General features: G+C 39.2%; 1 protein-coding gene across 2 annotated transcripts in view; it reads left to right on the top strand.

Annotated features, from left to right (window-relative positions):
* SUPT3H (SPT3 homolog, SAGA and STAGA complex component) overlaps positions 1–21,549 on the top strand; it is a 3,063,171-nt gene that overhangs the window by 1,850,081 nt on the left and 1,191,541 nt on the right. For both annotated transcript variants that reach the window (XM_044062653.1, XM_044062652.1), the window contains exon 5: positions 19,397–19,530. In XM_044062653.1, the coding sequence (XP_043918588.1) occupies positions 19,397–19,530 (134 nt within the window). The remainder of the gene's footprint in view (positions 1–19,396; positions 19,531–21,549) is intronic.

Genomic DNA, 21,549 nt, shown 5'->3' with positions numbered 1-21,549 from the left:
GGTGATCTGTCTTTATTGTAGTGGGTACAGAATTCCGCAGCCAGATTGTGGGCTGTTACCTGACATTCTAGTCAGATTACCGTGGTCTTGTAGGCTCTGCTCTGGCTTCTAGTCATAGAGCTTGACCCTAATTTACTATGTTTTTCACAGTACTTACATTGAGGAGCTCCTGAGACTCTTGGTCCCACATAGACACCTTGGGTCATCATGTGAGGGCTTATTGTCTGCTCCAAGAGTCAAAATAGAAATGTGTCAGAATGCCTTTTTTATAGCTTGTTTCAGTAATGTGGAATCTGCTACCATCCCTGATTTGGGTGAGCAACTCTGAGTATTTCTTTAGAAGTTCCCTAACATTTCATCTGTATATGAGAGAGAGTATTAATACCCTTGTAGTGGTGTGACAACTGACTTCAGATGGTTACATTTTTGCTTTATATTTACTTTCGTGAGTATTTACTGTTATGTTTATCTTTGTTTTGAATTTGCCTTCATTTGTTTTGCTGTTGTGTGTATGTGTAAGACGTTTAGGAATAAGCACCTAACCATTTTAATAAATAAAATAAGAAGCATTCTCTGACACATTTTGGTGCTATCCACCTTTTCTCCACTGTCACTCATCTTTTCATATAAAGAGCATGCTGATTAGGGGAAGTAGAAGATTCTAAAACACTACCAAAATTGTTATGAAGCTTGATTCATATGTTCTTAGGAGATTACTAGGCTAATGGCTTAGGGGCCCTTCAAATCCTAGACAATTTCACCCAATTTTACCCAATATAATGACCCTAGGGGCAAGAGGATAGCAGAGATTTGTGCCTATGCCTTGAGTATCTTACAGATTGCCCCTGTCCATAAGGACATAGGCACTTCCCCAGGTGTGAATTTGTGATTCCCCATCCAGTGATCCAAACTGCATTGGAAGAAGGCCAGGGGAGAGTTTTTAATGTGAATAGGAAGTCTGTTCCAAAGAGGGGGAATCTCTGAGACACATACCTGTCTCTCCAGCATGTTTAGTTTCAGTCTTTGACTAAGTTTGGATCCCTAGATTGAGTGACTCTTATGTTGTTTGACTTGAAGATGTGTAGCGGCTGCATCAGGACTGGATTTGTGAGTGCCTTGTAGGTCAGGCATAGGTCACTCCTTAATAGTAAGTAGGAGACAGAGTAAAGGGATTGGGCTTTTAGTTTACCTTCTTTGGACATGTTGTTTACATCCTGTATTTTCTTTGTGAGGAACCTCTGAGGTCACTCCAGCTGTTGTAAGTGCCTAATCAAGTACATGCCAAGTGGTACATTGTACTCTGTTATTGGTCTAATGAGGGCTGAGTACAGCGGGACCATAATTTTCTTGGCTCTAGATTCCATACCTTTACTTATATGTTGTGCCACTTAGAAGGACTTTCTTAACCACTGTGGACACATGGCGATCAAAGTTCAGGCAACTATCTTGTGTACCTACATCTCTCACCTCTGAATTTATTCTTAGGGGTGTGTTATTGATGTTGTAATTTGCAGGGGTATTTGACCTCCCAAAGGGTATAATGATGCATTTTTTCGCATTTAATATTAGGTCATGATTCTGGCAGTAGTCGCTTGTCTGATCTAGACCCTCCTGAAGGCTATGTACATTATAAGGGGATTCACTGATTACTCCCAGCTTCCCCTTGTTGACAGTCTTGTCATCTAAAGGCCTTCCACATTAGCCTTGACTTCACAGGAGTATATTCTGAACAGGAGTGGTCCCAGAGCTAAGCCCTGGGGCACACCACTAGTAACTGGCCTCTTGCTTGATATGGATTCACCCACTTAAACCATATGTGTCTTGTCAGTTGGCAATCCATCTGGTAATGTAGTGATTTATGCCCAGTTTTGTGAGTTTATTTATAATGCCTGAGTGGGGAACTGTGTCAAATGCCTTAGCCAGATTGAGGTAGGTGGAATGTGCTGTCTTACCCTTATCCATGGCCTTAGTGACTTTCTCAAAAATATCCACCCAATTCATTATGTATGACTTGCCCTTTATAAAGCCAAATTGGGTCAGGTCCAGTGTCTGTATGTTTCACATGTCATCATTAATCAGGTCCATGATTATTCTTTCCATGACCTTACATACAAGACTAGTCAAACTTATGGGTCTGTAATTTCCCAGGTCAGTAGATGTTCCCCCTTTGTGCGAAGGGATGACTGTAACTGTCCTCCACTCTTCCAGGAAAAAGACAGTCCAGAGGCTGTGGTTAAATAGAGATCCTAATGGACCTGATAAGTCCTGATTTAAGCTGTTTAAGAGGCAAACTGGTATATTGTCAGGCCCCATTGAAGCCATGTTTTAGCTTTAAAGAATACAATGGCAACCTGTTATTTGGTGATAATTGGTGGTGGAGGGTATTTTTTTTTGGGAGAACTGAGGGTGATGGGGAGCTGAAATTGGAGGTAAATTTATTGGCCAGCAGATTTGCTATATCTCCTGGCTGAGCATAGGTGATGCGGTCTACAACTAATTCCACACATGGTTGGGTATTGAAAAATGCCTTATGGCCATCCTTAGCTTTGGAGGCAATTTTTAACTCAAAGTTTGATTTCAGAACCTTGACTAGTTCTCTGATTCACGTGTTTAAACTAATGAGGGACTGTTTGCTCTGTTGTGCACATTCCCTCTTGCTTCTCAACAGAATTTTCTTTTTTTTTTTGTTGTACAACCTATTAATACCTGGGGTCCACCAGGGTGGCTTGTTTTTCTAGTTTAACCTGGGTTTATTTTGATCTGGTACAGCCGTTTCTACGCAGTTGTTTATATGGTCTTAGAGGGCTTTTGTGTATACCTCTGCATAGATTTCTGTGTTTTCTGGATTTGGGAGAGCTTGGAAGCTAGCTATGCCATTGCTTAATAGGTGGTAATTTACCTTAGAGAAGTTCTTAAAACTTTTGGGGTTAAGTTGGGAGGACTAGTTTTACCTTTATTTCAAGGGAGACCACTTTATGATCTGATCTTACCAGTGAGGACATCACACAAGGGAGGGTGCAGCACTCTCCCATATTTGTACACAACAAATCTAGGATATTTGTTGCCCAACTAGTTGCTCCAGGGCATCATAACATGCAGAAACGTTTCCCAGTGATATCCTTCTTGAGAAATCAGGGTCCCTCAGGATGAAGCATAGAAGATTGTTCCCTTTTCCTTTAAATGTAAATGGATCCATTTTGTGCTCGCCTTACTGTTTTTTCTATGTCATTTTTCCTTTGTAGTGTGATGTGTTAGCCTTCCCATTAATTGACCAGCCTTTTTGCTTTCTGTGGGCAAGAGCTAGTCATACATGACTGACACCTAGAGAAGTCATCAGAGGTTTCTTGTCACAACCCCCCCACCATAGCCTCATCAAATGGAGGTCCCACAATGCAAGCCCCTTTTGTTATGAGTAATGGGCATGCCACCGCCTGCTGCACTGTGGACATGCTGCCTTGTGTGTGCTCGTTCCTGGCTATTTAGGTTGCACATTGTTAGATACCTGTTTACATGGGTGCCGGAACCATATGGCCAGGGGGAGGGGGAGCCCCCCCACTATTACAGCTGTAAGACCTGTCGGAAAAAATGAATGAAGAGTTTTCATGCTAACATGGATTCGCGAGTGTAAGTTAAACTAACTAAACTAGCTGTTCTTGTTCTCTTATTGCTTTGTGTTACAGGAGTTATGCTGCCACTGTTTTCTTGGTGCTGCCAGACCCAGAGTCATGCCAGTAAGGAGAGTTTTGTTCTTTTATTTGCAGGAGTTATGCTGCTCCTGTGTGTGCTACTTATGTTAACTCATTTGCATTGTTAGTAGCACAACAGGTAGTATACTTGCTTTTGATGCAGAAGGCTGTGGGTTCTACTCCCACAGTATACAGATGGATTGCTGATACTGTACTGTGTTGTACTTTAAAGGGAGTGGATGCTGCAGTCCTATGAATGTCCTCCTTTGGAGGAGTTAACTAGTAACTATGTTTCTGTTATCAGTTTGCCATCCATTCCCCATTGCAAAATTACTAGCTTATCATTTATTTTAATGTAGCATAGGCAATTTATTCTTCAAGGGCAACAGGCACTTTATTTGTAGATGAAACAATGAAATATAAAATTGCTAGCAGCAACCTCTTCATTAGTTACAGATCCCTTTAATGTGGAATTATTTAGATGACTTACTTCTGCAGAGATTTTGCATATTTACTGATATTGGTGTTTTGTAATGACAGACATTTGAGTGGCCTTTTATGGTTAAAATTTTCAGAAATGGGTAGTTTTGTCATTATTGGTTCATACATTTTGTTTCATTGCTTACTAGAAGACTGTTCCAAACTACAAATTTAAAATACATTCTAACAAGTGGGTGCTGTATTATACAAGGAATACAATTTAATACAATCAGGTTAATACAATAAAGAAGGTGAATCAAAGAATGCATACATGTATGCTTGCTCACAGGATGTAGGAGATCAAAATACGGGAAGAGAACAGTCACCAATGGGGTCCCCTAGGGTTCAGTGCTGAGACTTTTTCTGTTTGGCATATACATCTCAAAAATAAAAGGAAATACCAAAGGGCTTTGGCTGACTAAGTTTGAGATGACTGCAAGCTAGGAGCAGTTATTGAATCCCCAAATGACTTAACCATCATGCAGGAAGGTTTGTCCCAAACAATAACTGGTGCCAGAATCATGAACTGAAAGTAAACTCCAAGAAATACATAATCATCTCCCTTTGGAAGTCATCTACTCCAGAGAACTGCCAAATTGACAATGCCCCCTGAGAAATGACCCAGTTGTTTGGCATTTGGGAACTTGTGTGTATAGTGAGCTAACTTTTGACCAATATGTGCCCAGAGTCATAAGAAAGTCTTTCTATATTGCACAGCCTATAAACAAATTGATTTTGACTGGATGTAGAGATGTTATTGTCCCCCTTTACAAAGCTGTCATTAGGTCAGTCATTTTGTATAATGCCCACTTTGGCATGTATCTGTCCAGACCCATGCAACAATTGGAATACCCTCAGAGATACCTTACTAAAAGAATACAAGTCCTAAACAATAGGTCTTGCATTGACCACCTCAAAGATTTATCACTATACTCTGTATCATACATAGTGCTTAGATGTGACATGTCTGGCATACAAGGCATCCTCCTACCTAACACAGATGGACCTACTGAACATCAGCAAGTCAAATGGCATCAGAAATACTCAGTCTAGGTATCTAAACTGAATGTTGTGGAGAGATGGATATATATCACAGAGGCTGCCACTGTTCCAGAACAGACTATCTAGTCAAGTAAAACAAAGCTCATCCCTGTCCATATTCAAATGCAACTGGGATCTAAGGATGGGTAATAGAAAATGTGCTCCAGGATTGCCCCTCATGCCACTAATGGATAGAGGCAGTTTCTAAATGCTGCATCCCTTACATGGGTCTGCTCAAATTATCTATGGTATGATCACATTTATTCTCACTAGGGCTAATATACAATTATCAGCCATGGGATATGCAACACCAATCAGGAAATGTTAATTCAAGCACCAAAAGCATCAAAAGGGAAATTGGCTAAGCTTAAAATGTCTGCCAAGTGAACCTATGTTGTGATAGTAAATAGTTTTAAAAAATTGCCCTTTTTAGATCACTAAGTGCCCCCCCACCCCCAGTCTTTAACAGCTTTTGGCGCCTTTGCCTGTTTATTGTATCATTCTTGCACTGGACAGTAGATTGAACTGCTCTGCTTCCCCATGAGCTGGATAAGCTGGAGTCAGTAGCATACTGCCACTCAGCATTGCTAACTCTTTGTTTTTTTTGGGTTATCAGTGTTACCCTTACTGTCTGTTTTTAATAAAATCTGTTAATCGTCTTGAGTAAATATAGTATCCTGAGACTAGTTAACAAGACTGCTGATGGCAGTAATAATTCAAATGATTATCCAGACATGTTGAAAACTGACATTGTCACTATGATGCCAAGGCTGATGGCAGGCCAAAGTGGTTTCAAAATATGACTTATATTTTTTCTTTGTTTTTACTGCAAATTATTGGCACCTTTGCAAAACTATATTTGAACTTTTTTATTTTAATCTGCAAAATGTGTGTTTCCCATAGCCTGGGAAAGTCTTTTTGCAAATAAAAGGATATGTAAGGATATGAAAGTGTAATTTTCTGTGGGCTCTCATGAAAGACGTAAGCCGCACAATGATGTAGACAGGAACAGTCAAGTTATATAATGTTATTAAAGTGATCTTCAAAGGCAGTAGTCCTTAGTATGTAACTGTATTGCTCCTGGGAAACATATGTGGAAAAACTGGTTTAGTTACTTCTGCTGTGGGAAAGCAGACACCTAAAGTAAGTTGATGTAATGGATTTTGGGGAGCCCAGTATAAATGATGACCTGAAATGTGTATAAATATTTGAGACTGGTCTTTGTTCTTTCTGATCACTGCTTGGAAGAAAGTGATGACACATATGTAAAAAGGTCTGTGTTCTGCCAGCGTACTTTTAATAGTTCTCTGACTCAAAATGGTTGAAAGTATTTACTTTACAAGATTGCTAGGTTATTTTATTCTTCCATGTGCACTTTTTTATTCCTCTGTGTATTTAGTCTGTAACTGTGCTGTTTGCCTTATTGTTTAAATAAAGTTCATTTATTCACTTTTAAGCTCTTGTGGTTGGTCTTGTATATTAATTGTTGCTATGTTGTACCATTATTTACCACTGTAGCTTAACAAGTTGTCTTCCACTCATAGCCGGCTTTAGGCATAGGCCAACTAGGGCTGCCGCCAGGCCTCTACTAGCAGGGCACTTTTTTTTTATTTTTTGAGTTGAGTAGAGGATGGGGGGGGCACCAGGGTAGTGGTGGGGGCGGCTGTGAGCCCTTTGCCACCACCACCCTATTGATTGACCCTGCTTCCACTCTACTTAGCTCAATTGTTTAAGCCTACAGCCAGTGAAATTATTAATGTGTGAGATATATTTGGTTTAATTAAGAGCAGTAGGTAACTGGGAGTATCTAGCCATTCAGGGTGGTGGCAGTACTCCTGCACCAGGAGGAAAGCTGTAAAGAATTGGAGAATTCTGCAAGCTTTCCATTGGAAATGTTTGTGTGAAAATAATTCATATGAAAGGCAGCTACCATGGTAGCAAGAATCAAAAGTTACTCCATTTCATGGAAATTGTGATCAGAAAGGGGCCTGAGGTCCTGTGTCAGAGGCTCAACTCTGAAGTTGGCCTGTGTGTAGTCTTATCTGGCAGTGGATATTGAAAACAAGTAATCTCCGTGGTATCCCCGAAGTCTCAAAACAACCCACTAAAGTGTAGTGGGTCCAAAAACAAAACAGTGTAAGAAACTTCTCTGTGTGGAAGATTTTCAGTCCATATATTTCTAGTTAATCACGGTATATTAATCAGATCAGACAATAGTAGTAGAAGTAGCGAACTTAAACTCGTCTTAAGTCAAAACAAAATGGGTGATCTTGAAGGAGACATCCCAAATATTCTGGAGAAACATGAACTCATGTGGCAATTAAAGCTGAACTCTTTTAGGAAGCCTGGACTAAACTACTGCTGTTCAATTAAAAGTGCACTGGAACTTAGAAAATTGCTACATTGTTTACATGACTAATTGTATTTTATTTTATTTTATTCTACAAACTGGTTTTAAATACCATTTTAAATCAATTGAAATGTAAGTGTATATTTTATTTCCATCATCATACATACATTTTTTCTTATTTTTATTTTTTTCTGGTTATTTTTTCCACTTTATTCAAAATGATGTGTAATAACAATACTAACTAATTATACAATTATATATATTTTTATAGATTGTTTTTAGGGTTCTTGTACACAGACCTGAAGAAGTCTAGAAGGACGAAAGCAATCTTTGTTAACAATAGGTTATGAAAATAGAAATTGATTTTTACATGCAAAATGTATATGTATATATTTATATATATTTTTGATTGCCAAATGAACTAAGGTTTATAAGTTCATAGGTAGGTACTAGGCTATCGGCCCTAGGGCCCATACAAGCCTAGCCAAAAAATGTACCCTGGCTTTCGCCACCCAAGAAAATTATTTTCCTGTGCCCCTGTCAAGCAGAGCCAAAGAAGTGATCCCCGGGGTGAATTTCCCATTTCCCATCCAATCATCAAGATTTTTCTTGAAGAGTGCTAATGAGGAGCTCTGTTTGACATAGATAGGTAGTCTATTACAGAGTATGGGAAGTCTCTGGGACAGGAATCTATCCCTCCAGCATGTTTTGTTTATTGTGGTGACAAGGTTAAGGTCCCTAGAGCGTGTCGCTCGGAGAGATTGGGATTTCTTTAAGTGGAGCATGTCCAACAGCTCTGGGTTTGACATAGCTTTGTATGTTAGGCAGAGATCGCCCCTGTGTAGGCGATATGCGATGGAGTAAAGCTGTAGTTTTTTTGAGACGGTCTGCATAGGGCATCTGTTTGAGGCCAGTAACCCTCTTTGTGAGGTATTTCTGTGGTCTTTCCAGTTGTTGTAGATGTCTTGTGAGGTACATACCAAAAAGGGCGTTGTACTCTATAATGGGTCTAATGAGTGATGAGTAGAGGGGAACAATGACCTCTTTTTCTGGATGAGAATCCTTTTGTGATGAGATGAGCTGCGTAGAAGGATTTCCTGACCACTGTGGCGATGTGATTATCAAAGGAGAGACTACTGTCCACCTGTGTCCCAAGGTCTCTTATCACATTTTCGGCATTAAGTAGACTACCAGCTATGTGGTAGTTCATGGGTACAGAGTTTTTACCAAAGGGGATGACAATACACTTTTTGGCATTGAGCTTCAGGCCATGGCTTTGACATCAGGTATCTGTCTCAGTGAGGCCCTTTTGTAGTTTGTCCACATCGTTAGGAGTTTCGATTATGGCTCCTAGTTTGCAGTCATCTGCAAACTTTGTTAGCCAAAGATCTTCTGTGTTGGCCTGCACTTCAGAGAAGTAGATACCAAACAGGAGAGGACCCAAGACTGAACCCTGTGGTACTCCACTTGTCACTGGTCTGATGTCGGATTTGGAATCCGCTACTTTCACAGTGTGGGTTCTGTCCGTGAGCCAGTTGGCAACCCATCTTGTGACATAGGGATTTATACCTAGTTTAGTGAGCTTATCTATAATTCCAGAGTGGGGGATTGTGTCGAAAGCCTTAGCGAGATCTAGATAAGCTGTGTGAACCATTTTACCCTCATCTATGGCTTTGGTGACTGCTTATATTTCCAGCCATGTAGTATATTGTCTTGGATAAAATCACAGACTTAATAATCTGGTTAAATAAGAGGTACCACATCATTATACATTTTATTTAAAGTACATAAGGGTTATATTATTATGACAGCTACTAAGTAGGCAGGACCAGCTCGAATGTCACACTGATGGGGGAAGGGATGTGAATTTAACATGTGTACCGATAACACTTTGTTTTACAGCACAATAAACCACTCCGATGCCTGATAAAAAGTATATATATATTTAGAAAGCTTTTGAGGAAATTATTACTCTATTTTTGTTTTACTTGGATCGCTTGTCTGTGTACTTAATAAAGAATTTTTGACTGGAAAGAGACTGCCTGCCTTGCTTGGATTACTTTCGAATACTTAGTAATGCTGTACAATTATATATTTTCTATTATTATTTTTTGTTTTGTTTTGACTTAAGACGAGTTTAAGTTTGTTACTTCTACTACTATTGTCTGATCTGATTAATATACAGTGATTAACTAGAAATATATGGACTGAAAATCTTCCACACAGAGAAGTTTCTTACACTGTTTTGAGGTGGATATTGAAAGATCATACCCAGGGATGGCAGTGCATATTCTGTTTATGCTTGGGGTCAGGTTGCATTTTGTGATATGATCATTGAGTTAGACTTGTGCGCACTTTCTTTTAGTTTAACCTGCTTGGATATCAGTGGTGTGACTCCAGAGAACATCTCTGTGGTGCTAACTAGGACATTTTCTTCACATTGTTTTTAGAGTTGCTATCAATCCATAACATTTTAGGTGACCTTGTGAGAGCCATGCTATTGTTCCTCATACACACCTTCTTAATTCTCTCAACAGTACTGTATGTTCCACCTGACATAACTTCCCTTTAGTTAGCTGTTTGAAAATCATAGTTTAATTTTACATTGGCACCTTCTTTCTGACATAGCCATCCAAATTCTAAAGGAAGCATTGAAATGATACCTAAAGAGATAATCTCCTATATATCAAATCATATTTGTCAAGACACAGTTATATTTGGAGACATCAGCATCACCTGACCACTTCCAAATTCCAGCAACAAAACAGATGCTAACAACCAAACTTGAACAACTAATCAAAGAGACTACCAAAACAGGCAAAATCTGACAGAGGAAGCAGACTAGATTAGATTTTTAACCATCATCATTAACAACATAATAAAAGCAAAAATTCTGTCTGACTAAAGACCATCAACTCACGTTTCATGGCAGCAAAACAAATGTAAAAATATTTATCTGCAACTGGGTACACTCAAAATGACATTTCCATAATTTCCTTTGTCAGCATTCTACCACAAAGCAACTCGATCCCAGCTAAATATTTGCTACTAGATGAAATTGAACATTACTCACTTGCTCCTCAGTGCAAAACAAAAATTAAATCTAACCCTGTGCCTTGAATGACAACTGCAAAAAACATGTAATGGGCAATAGGGGCTGAGCCAGGAGTCATTGGAAGTCTATTAAATCTATGCTATCTCTTCAGACTTATTGTATCTTCAACTAGATGAAGAAACCTATTTCCTGTTATTACAAGAAAGACATGAAAACAATCCCAAACAACACAGGAACTCTTGTCAACTAATTACTTAAGCCAGGAACAAGAACTACATCATACCCACTACAAGAAGAAACTGCTGTATTGAAATAACCATTCATTACTATTCCAACATAATTAATTGACCAAAATCACCCAACAATACCAAGTAACACAAAATAGCCATCATTATGACATCTTCAACTACTACCACTTTACTAAATAAAAAAAAAAAAAAAACTACACAAAGTAAAACCAATCCGCCTAGCACCAGACCATAATACCATCAAATAGCAACTGAGTTTAAGCTATCAACATACTTATTAACAGATCCATCTCAGAGCAGTATGTATTCAGTCCCTGGAAACAATCTTATGTTATACCCATATATAAAACAAGAACACAGACGTATCTAACTTCTGGCCAATTGCCACACTATTACCACTCTATAAAACACTGCAAAAATGCATACACAAATATGTCCCACACAAGGGGTCTAGGGAAGTAAATATTGCGGGAAGAAATAGCCAAGGAATTGTTATGGCTAGGCTTGTATAGGCTCTAGGGCTGATAGCCTAGTACCAACCAATGAACATAAACCTATGAAAATTACAACAGACATCTATACTCTCCAACTCAACATGGCTTTTACCCCTGCCAAAATACAGAAACCACTCCTATTCAGTTTTTGTAAATGTTATTGATCTACGTAGATATGAACACCTTTTCTTACAGTCTGCATCTTTCTTGACCTGCCTAAAGCCTTTGACACTGCTTCACACAGTTTATTCTATAAAGTAAAAGAAGCTGCCATTAATAGAAGCACTATTATCTGGTTCAACCGTTATCTCATTCAAAGATCCCAGTTTGTTAAATGGCAACTTATCTACTCTACTTTCAAACCAGTTTCAGTTAGCAGTCCTCAAGGGTCCATCCTTGGCTGTCTGCTATTCAGTATATTCATCAATAATGTGTGTTTAATAAAAGACAGAGTTGCTGTTATGCAATACGCTGAGTAACTTAATACATACTACAGATAGTACAGCTTATTTTCAAAAACTAACTTGTCTTACCAAAACTAGAAACATGGCTAGCTGACTAAATGAAACAAAAAATTTTAAATAAAAGTTAAATAAACAAACCATACAACTATCAATTGTTAAAACAACACTCCAGATGAAAAAGTCTTTCATACCATACTTCTAGAAGTCATAATTGATCAGAATGTTAAATTCAACAAACTTACAGGCAAAACTAACCAAAAATAGGAATGCTCTTCAAATAAAAAAGTACCTCAGAGAACAGTCCCTATTAGATAGAGCATGTGCCCTACTACTCCCAAGCTACTTATATGCATCCCTAATGCTTACAATAGCCAAAAAAAATATTCACAAACTACAACAGGCATATAACAAGCTAGCTATATTTGCTGTTAGTGTTACCAGTAAAAAAACTATCCTTGTATAGAACTACATAAAATCAAATGGCTGCAATTACACCAAATGCAATTGTCACTCAGTTAAAGACAGCATACAGCATCCTGTACATAACATATAAATGTCCATCTATAGGCCATTTAATCCAAAAATATACTCTGCTGAGGCAATTGTGATGTCAAAAACCAAGCTCATTTCATTGAAAAATATAATCTAATGAGAAAACAATGATCCAAAAATCAGGTAATTACCCACAATTCTAACAAACACCATGGTGACTTTTTCTGTACATACAGCTAAAGTCAGGAATTCAGTTCCTTTAGAACCAAGAGCAGTGTCCAATGTGTACATTTTCAAAAGAGGTCATGTAGAGTCTACCTGAACCTGTAAGTGTGACCAAACTTGAAAATCGCTACACATTACTCATATCTGTAGCCTCCCTACTCTCTGATGATGTACTCCTCCCACTCATGCCATCTCTGAAATAAGTCTGTTCATGCTTACATCTATACCTTTGTCTTAATCTGCCATCTCACTAACCTATTCCATGATAGGATTTTTTTATATCCATGATAAGATTATCAGTTCTTTCAACAGAGTATGTCTTCAGTAATTGCAACATATTTTATGGTTACTCTATAATGGCACGTCTCATGATTGATATTAAAATACAAATTAATTTCTACTTTCTATGTACTGTGCAACAGTACTTACTCTGTAATACCATGTCTCAGATTAGACATTGAAATGCCATTTATTACTATTGCTTGTCAAGTCATAATCTGTGTAAATGTTTGCTGGAGCTTTTCTTCCTATTCCTCTGGTAAAAAAGGCTTTTGGCTCATTCATGCTATCCCTGTTAGCAAATGAAAATAAGTAATAAATAAAAGAAATACCTAAGTAGATGGCAGACTTTACAGTCTGATCCTGGATTATAGATCATTACATAAAGACTTGTTTTTCCATATATTCCAGAATGCTTGCATGTTTTGAATGCATCAGGTTTAGCCTTTTCGTCACTCAGGCTACTAGTTTCACCATTGTCAGAATGCCAGTACAGAGTGCCACAGCAAAGTTTTCATAAAGGGTGCCATTAACTAAGCTTAACCTGTTTCCTGTGTGAGACCTCAGTTTTATGACTGAGAGACTTAACTTTGACTCTGAACCTCTTACTATGCTTGACAAATTCTGTTATGGAAAATAATGATTTTTACTTGTAGTTACATTTGCTAGATAAATTTCAGTTTTAGGCTCTTATGTGTTATAAACCATGCATAGATTTCTACCAATATAAAATGTTATTGAAAACCAATCTTTTTGTGACCATTATAATTGTAGAAATAAAACATACAATTTATTCAGTAATCATGTTTTCTCTTAGATGGGAAAGTGTGGGGGTTGCCATTAGCCTTGTTTGTCTACAGGCAAGTAAAGTGCTCATTTATTTATGTTTTCTTCTCCATCTCTTTCCAATCTTCAGCTAGCCCATTCATTCCTTATGGGAGAGGTTGCCCTCAGAAGCATCATGGGTTTTGAGTAACATACTATCTGGACAGAGCTGCTTGCATCTAAACAGTTGTCTAAACAGTTCTGTGGATAATTTACTTTTAGTACAATAAATTGTCTTTCACATAACAGTCCTTATAATAGATATGTAACAGCACAGCTTTTAGGTATGATGAATATGTCAAGGCAAAGGAGGGATGTCACTATGGCAGAAGCTTTTTCCTAAAGCCTAAACCTTTAAAAATGTCTCTGCACATGTTGCAAGGGCTAGCCTTCATTGGCATCCTTATCATGCTGCTACCCTGAAAGGTCTCAGGATAGTGTTGAATATACTGTCTGATTTTTTTTTTGATTGTTGATATACTATCAATTGAAATTAGATTGGACCTCTGAGTTAGGCACTCACTTTCTTTTTACCTTCCAATTCGTTCCTGCATTCATTGGCAATCTCCTCACCCCCCTGACCAGTCCATTCCTCCTGTTGCATAATACCTGCAAAACGTTGGACATAAGAGATGAATGGAGGTGGGGACTACATGCAGTTATCCTCTGGGGGTCGGGAGATTGTTTCCTGGACCTAATCTGTGTCTGTTGGCCAGCAGAAGCAGTGCTGTCCCTATTATGGTAAGCTCTCACATGTGTGTGCACTTCCATATAACTGCTGTCTTTGCAGGTTTGCACATACTCTTTTGCAGACAGTGTGCTTCTGCAGTATAACCCACATGTTGTGCCTTCAGAAGTCCTCTAACCCGTACCTTGTAATGGGCTGAGCCAGTTTCATCTGCTTATTCTGACCTCTCCCTGGCTGCTAATAAGATCTGAGTCATGTTGATCATAGTCAGGGCTTTATCATTCTGCTACTGAACTGGCTTAATAAGACCCACACCTTAAAGGTGATATTTTCAGTGAGATTTTATTGCATCATTTTGAGTAATATTATTATGTAAGGTACACAGCTTAAATCTTATTTGGAGTGTCTTTGAAATTGCTTACTGTTTTCTGCTGAGGTCTTATCATTTATTTTTCTTCCATGATTCGCTGTCTACCACAGTCATCATCATCATCCCATTTTTACATGAGATTGGGTGTTATGTCAACTGACATCACTTCTCTGTCTTCAGAGCCACGCTCCTTCCTTCTTCAACAGTCATGCCTGCCTGTCTTAAGGTCTTCCCTCATGCAGTCTGTCCATCTCTTGGCTGGATGCCCTCATCTCCCCTTTGCCTTGCTTCTGTTTCTGCCAAATCTTGTTTACTAAATTTTCTTATGGTTTCCTGCATGTGTGACCAAACCACTGCAGTTTGTTGTCTTTGACCTTTTCTACTATTGGAGTTACTTTGGCTTCTTCTCTGATGTCCTCATTTCTTTATCTGTCCCCACAGTGTCCATCCTACTACTATCTCCGGCACTTCATCTCCAGAACCTCTAGCTTCGTCTACTGCTGTGCCTTCACTCTCTGGGCATCTGTGCCATACAGAAGTACTGGTAACAGCCCTGTTTTATTCACCTTACTTTTCAACTTCTGTAGCATTCCTCTGTCACACATTACCCATGATACTTGCCTGCTGGCTGAAGCACCCCTGATTCTAGGTTTGACCTTCTCAGTCAGACTTTCCTTCTCCTCAGCCACATCACCCAAATTATTAAAGCCATAATCGCATTCCACTATTTTCCTTTCTATCTCAGTTTTAAGCTCCTTCTGATTTCCTTTATTTGCTGCCATGACCACTGTCTTTCCTGTACTCTGTTTCCTACTATGTACCTTCAGTTTTACATTCCAGTTTCTTATCATCTGCACTTCAGGGTCTGCCTGTATGCCACATTGTATGCATATAGCAGCTTTGTTGATCTGTCCCGTCTGACCTGTTGATGTTTTCCATCACCAGTATGAACAAACAGTGGACTCAGTGCAAAGCCCTGATGCACACTCATTCCCACTGGCGAACCCTTTGTGAACCTAAACATTGTTCGTACTTTGTCAGTGGGTCCTTGTACATAGCATCCTCTAACCCTAACAATTTTTCTTGAGCTTCAAACTGGACTTTCCAAATCAGCTTTTTCAGGTCGTTGTCATATGCCATCTTCAAGTCTAAGGCCTAGTTGGATAATTTCTTTATCTTCAGCTTCTTCTGCACTGTTTCACTTTGACAAAACATTGGGTCAATTGTACTGTATCTTCATTTGAATGTGAGCTGCTTATTTCCCATCTTACTTTGATAACCAAATACAAAATGTAGTACAATCACCCTCTCCAGTAGTTTTGTGCAGTGTCACAGGAGTTTGATACTTTTTTACCTCCCACAGTTGTGAATACCCCCTCTGTTCTTGTATGCTGGCACTGAAATGCTCATTTTCTAGTCATCTGTCTCTGTACTGTGGGTACCCTCAAGCCATTTCTTCCCAAAAGCACCAAACATCTTGATTATGTCTGCAGTCACTTCAACTAAGCCCGCCACTTATTCCTGACTTCATTTTTTTAGTGCTCCTTGTACTTATTCTAGAGTGGGTCCTGTTTCATATTTCAAAGTAGGCTACGCATGTAGATGTACAGCTTCTGTAAGGTCATTCAGAAGCTTCTTGAAGTACTTCTTCCATTTCCCCTTGATGTCCTCTAGATTGATGAGCAGATTGTTGCTGACAACCCTTATAAATGGCATCTACCAAATGTCATCTTTATCTCACTGTTGCTGTCTTGCAGTCTTTAAGAGCTTCATTGTGTCCTTTTCCAATAGCTGGTAGAGTTTCTCTTTTCTTTCCCAATATGATTGTTATCTTAGCCTATTTGTTAGACAACCAGTGTTTCCTCTTCGCCCTGTATTTTCTGATTCTACTTCCTTCTTGTCACTCCTGCTATCATTTAATAACTTCCTGGACCTTTGCATTCCACCACTAGGTTTGCTTATGTACCTTCTTTTCATATCCCACTTGACCACACACACACACACACACACACACACACACACACACACACACACACATACTATCGTCTTCAGGCATGCTGTTTTGAAAAGATGCCATTCTTGTTCAAGTCCACCTATTTCCTCCTCTTCCTGGGATGCTAGATCTCTGAGTATTTCCTTAAACTCCTGTGTGTTTGCTGTAGTCAACTTCCAGATCTTCAGCCTTGTCTTTGTTGAACTTGGACTCTTTTTCTTACCACCACTTGCAGCGAATTGTGGCTACCAGTGGTTTGTTGGGGGCTTCTATTTCACTAGGGTTGACTTGGAAATCTCTGATTTCAACCCACATCCCTTTTCTCGTTAAGAGGAAGTCTATGTTGACCACACTTGCAACTGTCTGTCTTGGCAAACCATGAGCTGGCTACCCTTAAGTCGTTTTTCAGACAGAAGCTTAAAGTGGCTTCTCTTTCATTATTCCTGTTACCATGAATGCATGGACCCAGGCAATTCTAATATTTTTTTCTGCCTGTCCCAATGCAAGCATTTAGGCCCCTCATTATCAAGATCATCTCATTTTGTCACACTTTATTGAGGTGATTCTACAGCTGCTGCCTGAACACTCCCTTTTCCCTCACCATCACAGGCCTCCTTGGAGAACAGGCTGAGATTGTGAGGAGTGCTGTATCCTTGTACTTTATATTTGACTACAGTGTTCCATTTAGGGTGTCAGCCTGTTACCTAGTATAAAATTGATGTCAGTGCTTTTCTTAAGTTAGACTAACAAAAACTAAAACCATTTCTGTTAACAACTGCTGCAGTTTCACCTCTCTGCTGAAAAAGTATAGTTAAAGACAGAATGTCACATAGTTGTACTTTTTGGTTTAACTGATTGATCTCACTTATGTGGCTAAATGAAAGGGGGTTTTGGAAAGTAGTGAAGACTGACTATGAATTTCTGCCATTTACAGCACAGCTTGGGTACAGTTAAAGAAAATATATATTTTTAAGTGAGATAGCATCACCTGGCCTGCCCAAGTATCTGAAAGCTGTGCAGAGGTATTATTACTGATGGGAGGCAGATGTACCAATACAGGCCACACAAGGTCCTCTGCAGGTGTTCCTTCTCAGCTGGTCCTTCTGAAAACCTTTTCAGCCATGACCTGGGCTTCAAGGCCAAGCATAGACAGTGTCTGTGTGTGTGTGTGTGTGTGTGTGAGTGTGTACATATACACACCACACACACACACACACACACACACACACACACACACTTACTTTAGTGAACTATCCCACACGTCAGCCTCATAACCATTGACTGCAAAAGTTTGACAAACCAAATGTTGGTATACTACCCTCGTGCCGAGAAAGTAACTCAACACATGCAATTTCCATAAAACAAAAACATTGTACCCCCACCACACACACACACACACATCTGCTGCTAATTGTATATAGTAAATCTGACATCGCACAATCCCCAGGGAAAGGGTTTGCCTATCTTGCACACCTGTCAGCCATCTGCATATGTTGACCACATGTGGCTGATCATCAAGCATTTAGACTAAATGCAGGCCTCCCATATTGGTGGAAGTTTGTAGTATAGCCAATCATCCAGCTTTTTGGGAGGTAGTAGGGAACTGGACTACCTGGAGAAAACCTCGTGTAGATATGGGGAGAAAATGCAAAACTACATGCTAACAGTGATCCAAGGTCAGGATTGAACTACAGGTTTGGAATTGTGAGGGAGAGATCTTACCAGTAAACCACCTTTCTACTAGTATAAGTCTTGCAGACCGAGTGCTAGACGATGTAACCAGGGAAAGGTGGGTGATACTGATCTTCCCATGCCAGGAGAAGTGTTATGCATTACATCCCTCATCAGGCCAGTACCTCACCAAGAGGATCAAAGGGCTCAAACAGATGCCATATGCTGCCCGGTTAAAGAAACTCAGCTCTACCTCAGTGGCATACCGCCTGTTCAGAAGCGTCTGTGCCCTGACGAAGCCATGTGTCCAACCCGAATTAATGGACATGCTGCCTCAGAAATCCCATCCCCCCATCGAATCGCTCACTGAGAGACTTGAACCTCAGCACTGAAATAAATAGGACATGCTGGAGGGACAGATTCATCCTCATTGACTCTCTTCAAGAGGAATCTTGATGAGTGGATGGGAGATCGTGGGGTTTACCCGGTATCACTTCTGTGTCACTGTTAGATAGAGGCACAGAAATAAATTTAAAATGGGTGGCGAAAGCGGCAGATAGCCTAGTATGAACCTATGAACCTATGTATCTTGCTGCATAAACCTCATGTGGGCTTTGCAGTATTGTGTGCTGTTGTGATGCTCAGTAAAAATAAATGTGAGTTGTTTTACCTTATTTCTAAGGTAGACTGATTTGTGTAATAAGACTGTACTGAGTTAATAGGGATTTAAAATCAGTCACTGTAAAATGAAAAGTAAGAATTCAGCTGTTATGCAGAGCTGTATGTAAGAAACAGCAATGAAATAAAGTTGTGTCTATATGTTTAAAGAAATACGTGGAGTAGAAGACTACTAGACAGGGTTATTTAAAATTAAGACATTGGAAGACATGGATACAGCTAGATGGGGACCAGTTAATAATACACATGCATTTTTTATTGTAGCCTTTAGTAAATATGTATTTTTTACAGATTTAATCCAGGTGTGCAAATAATGTATGCATTTTGTTTTTTCTTCTTGTCCTTGTCCTTGCTTAGAAAAATTCAGCAGTAATATTAGTAAACGACAGAAGCTTGCACAAGACTTCCTCAGCTCCATTGACCAAACTGGTGAGTTCCTTTCCCTGCTTGTAGAGGAGGAGGTTGATGAAGTCAAGCAAGAGAGATTGGAGGTAAGTGTTGCCATATAATGAAACTGAAAGCAAAAGGAAAATTCCGCTTGCTGTAGTACATAAATAGTATAAGATCAGTAATGTTTTTCCCCACGTATCTAACCAGGTTCACTTAGTATATTTATTTATTGACATTTGATTATCAGAAAAGTCTAACTGGGTAGAAGCCCGTTTTCAGCAGAGGCCCGTGGAGAAAAGCTCCAAATTATTACAAAACATTTTAAGAACAATAATTATACAATATTCAAAAATAAAACAAAAGCCTTTGCAGTTTAAATAATAACAAATATATAAAGTATATGTAACCTGATCAGCTATGCATCAAAAATATCAAGTATTCCTTTTTGATACTAAAGCAGCTGAGCTACTAAAGTTGCTTATTGATCCAAAAATGTAGTCTGTGTGTCTGCCATCCATGTTTTTCAAGAACAAGTCAAAAAGTAAAATGAAACTTGCTTATAACTATTAAATGTGAGACTGCCAAAGGACATAAAACAATTTAGGTTGCTATGGACTTGTTTTTCTCTTCTCTTAAGAGGACAGGTGATTTTAATGTAGTTTTCTTTTTCAGAATGTAATTGTCGTAAGCAGTCAGCAAAAAAGAAAGAAAAGTGTATTGACTCATGGCCAGTCTCCCACTCACCCACCCTTCATGGTCACAGCTGTGTACACTGATGAAGTATGACATCACTTTGTGGCTTACTTTATTTAAACCACCACTTACAAGTGGAAATCCTGTTTCTTTGGGGCTAGCTAAATTGCATAAACAAGTCAAACCATGGAAGAAGTATGTGAATTTCAGATGTGTTTCTTTCTGTAAAAGGAAACTTTATTAATGTATAGTGTTTCATAGCTGTGTCTGTGCGTATTGACAGTGAAATGACTGAACTTTTAGGAAAGGTGCTTATGACATTAGATAAGCTTGTCAGAAACAAACCCGAGTGGATAAACATCCTCTAACTAAGGTCCTGGATTCATGGTTACAGATTTGGATAAATGGCATGCTTATGAATTAAGTGTTTGAATGGTGATTATTATTATTATTATTTTTTTAATTTCAAGCTCCCTTTTCTTAGACCTATTTACATGGAACCTTTCTGTCACTGGAGATTTTACAGCTGTCATTTCCTATGTACTGTATACTTATGGCCCATGTCCCTTTTGTCTGTGGGATACTTCCTTTGCTGCTGTTCATCTTCCCTTAAGCTCTCCTGCTAAGGCTGCACTGTGGTATTCTCTGCAATGCCATGGTTCACCAGATCCTGTGGACTACCTAATAGAAGGTACTTGAATTCCTTTACTTTTGCATGGACAGTGATGGCTAATACTCACCCATCTGACTGCTTTCCCTTTGCATTGGCTCATTTGGGACTCTTGGACACACCTGATGCCCCTCCTGTCACTTGTCTGCTACCTTTCCATCCTGGATGCATACCTGCCACCCTACTTATGTTGCACTTTGTGAGATACTGGGACTTTTGATTGCCATTGATTTGCTGCCTTGCATGGCTTTTTTCGGTTTCTCCCTTTTGGATGTGTGCCTGCCATGCCATCATTTGGCCATTCCTTGCATTCAGGGGTATGTGGTTGCTGATGATTTGCTGCCTAACAAGGCTGATTGTTTTCCTGTGTCTTCCTCGTGAGTATCTGACACTGTCATAATTTGACCAGTGTGTTGAATACAGGAATCTTTCTGTGCCACTGCTTTGCTATATAACCTGGCTTATTTTTTCATTGTCTCCTTTGTGGATGTGTACTTGACATTGTTATCACTTGGCCAGTCTGTGGAATATATGGACTTATTTGCCCTTGTGTTGCTACCTACCCTTGTTTATTTTTTTCTGTACCTCCCTTATGGATATCTACATTCTGTTGTCATCATTTGGCCAGTCAGTGCTTTGGGAATGTATGGTTTTATGTTGGGCTTCTGTATTTCTCAATCTTTTATCCTCAAGGGACTGTTCCTTTTCATAGATAAGGATTTGGTAGTTCTAAATATGAAGGATGCCTGTTTCCACA

This window comes from Protopterus annectens, chromosome 2.part1, assembly GCF_019279795.1.
Source record: "Protopterus annectens isolate FY-2018-M chromosome 2.part1, PAN1.0, whole genome shotgun sequence".
In the NCBI taxonomy this organism is placed as follows: Eukaryota; Metazoa; Chordata; order Ceratodontiformes; family Protopteridae; genus Protopterus; species Protopterus annectens.
Note: the sequence above shows the minus strand (reverse complement) of the source record. Positions and strands in the feature narration are given on the sequence as shown.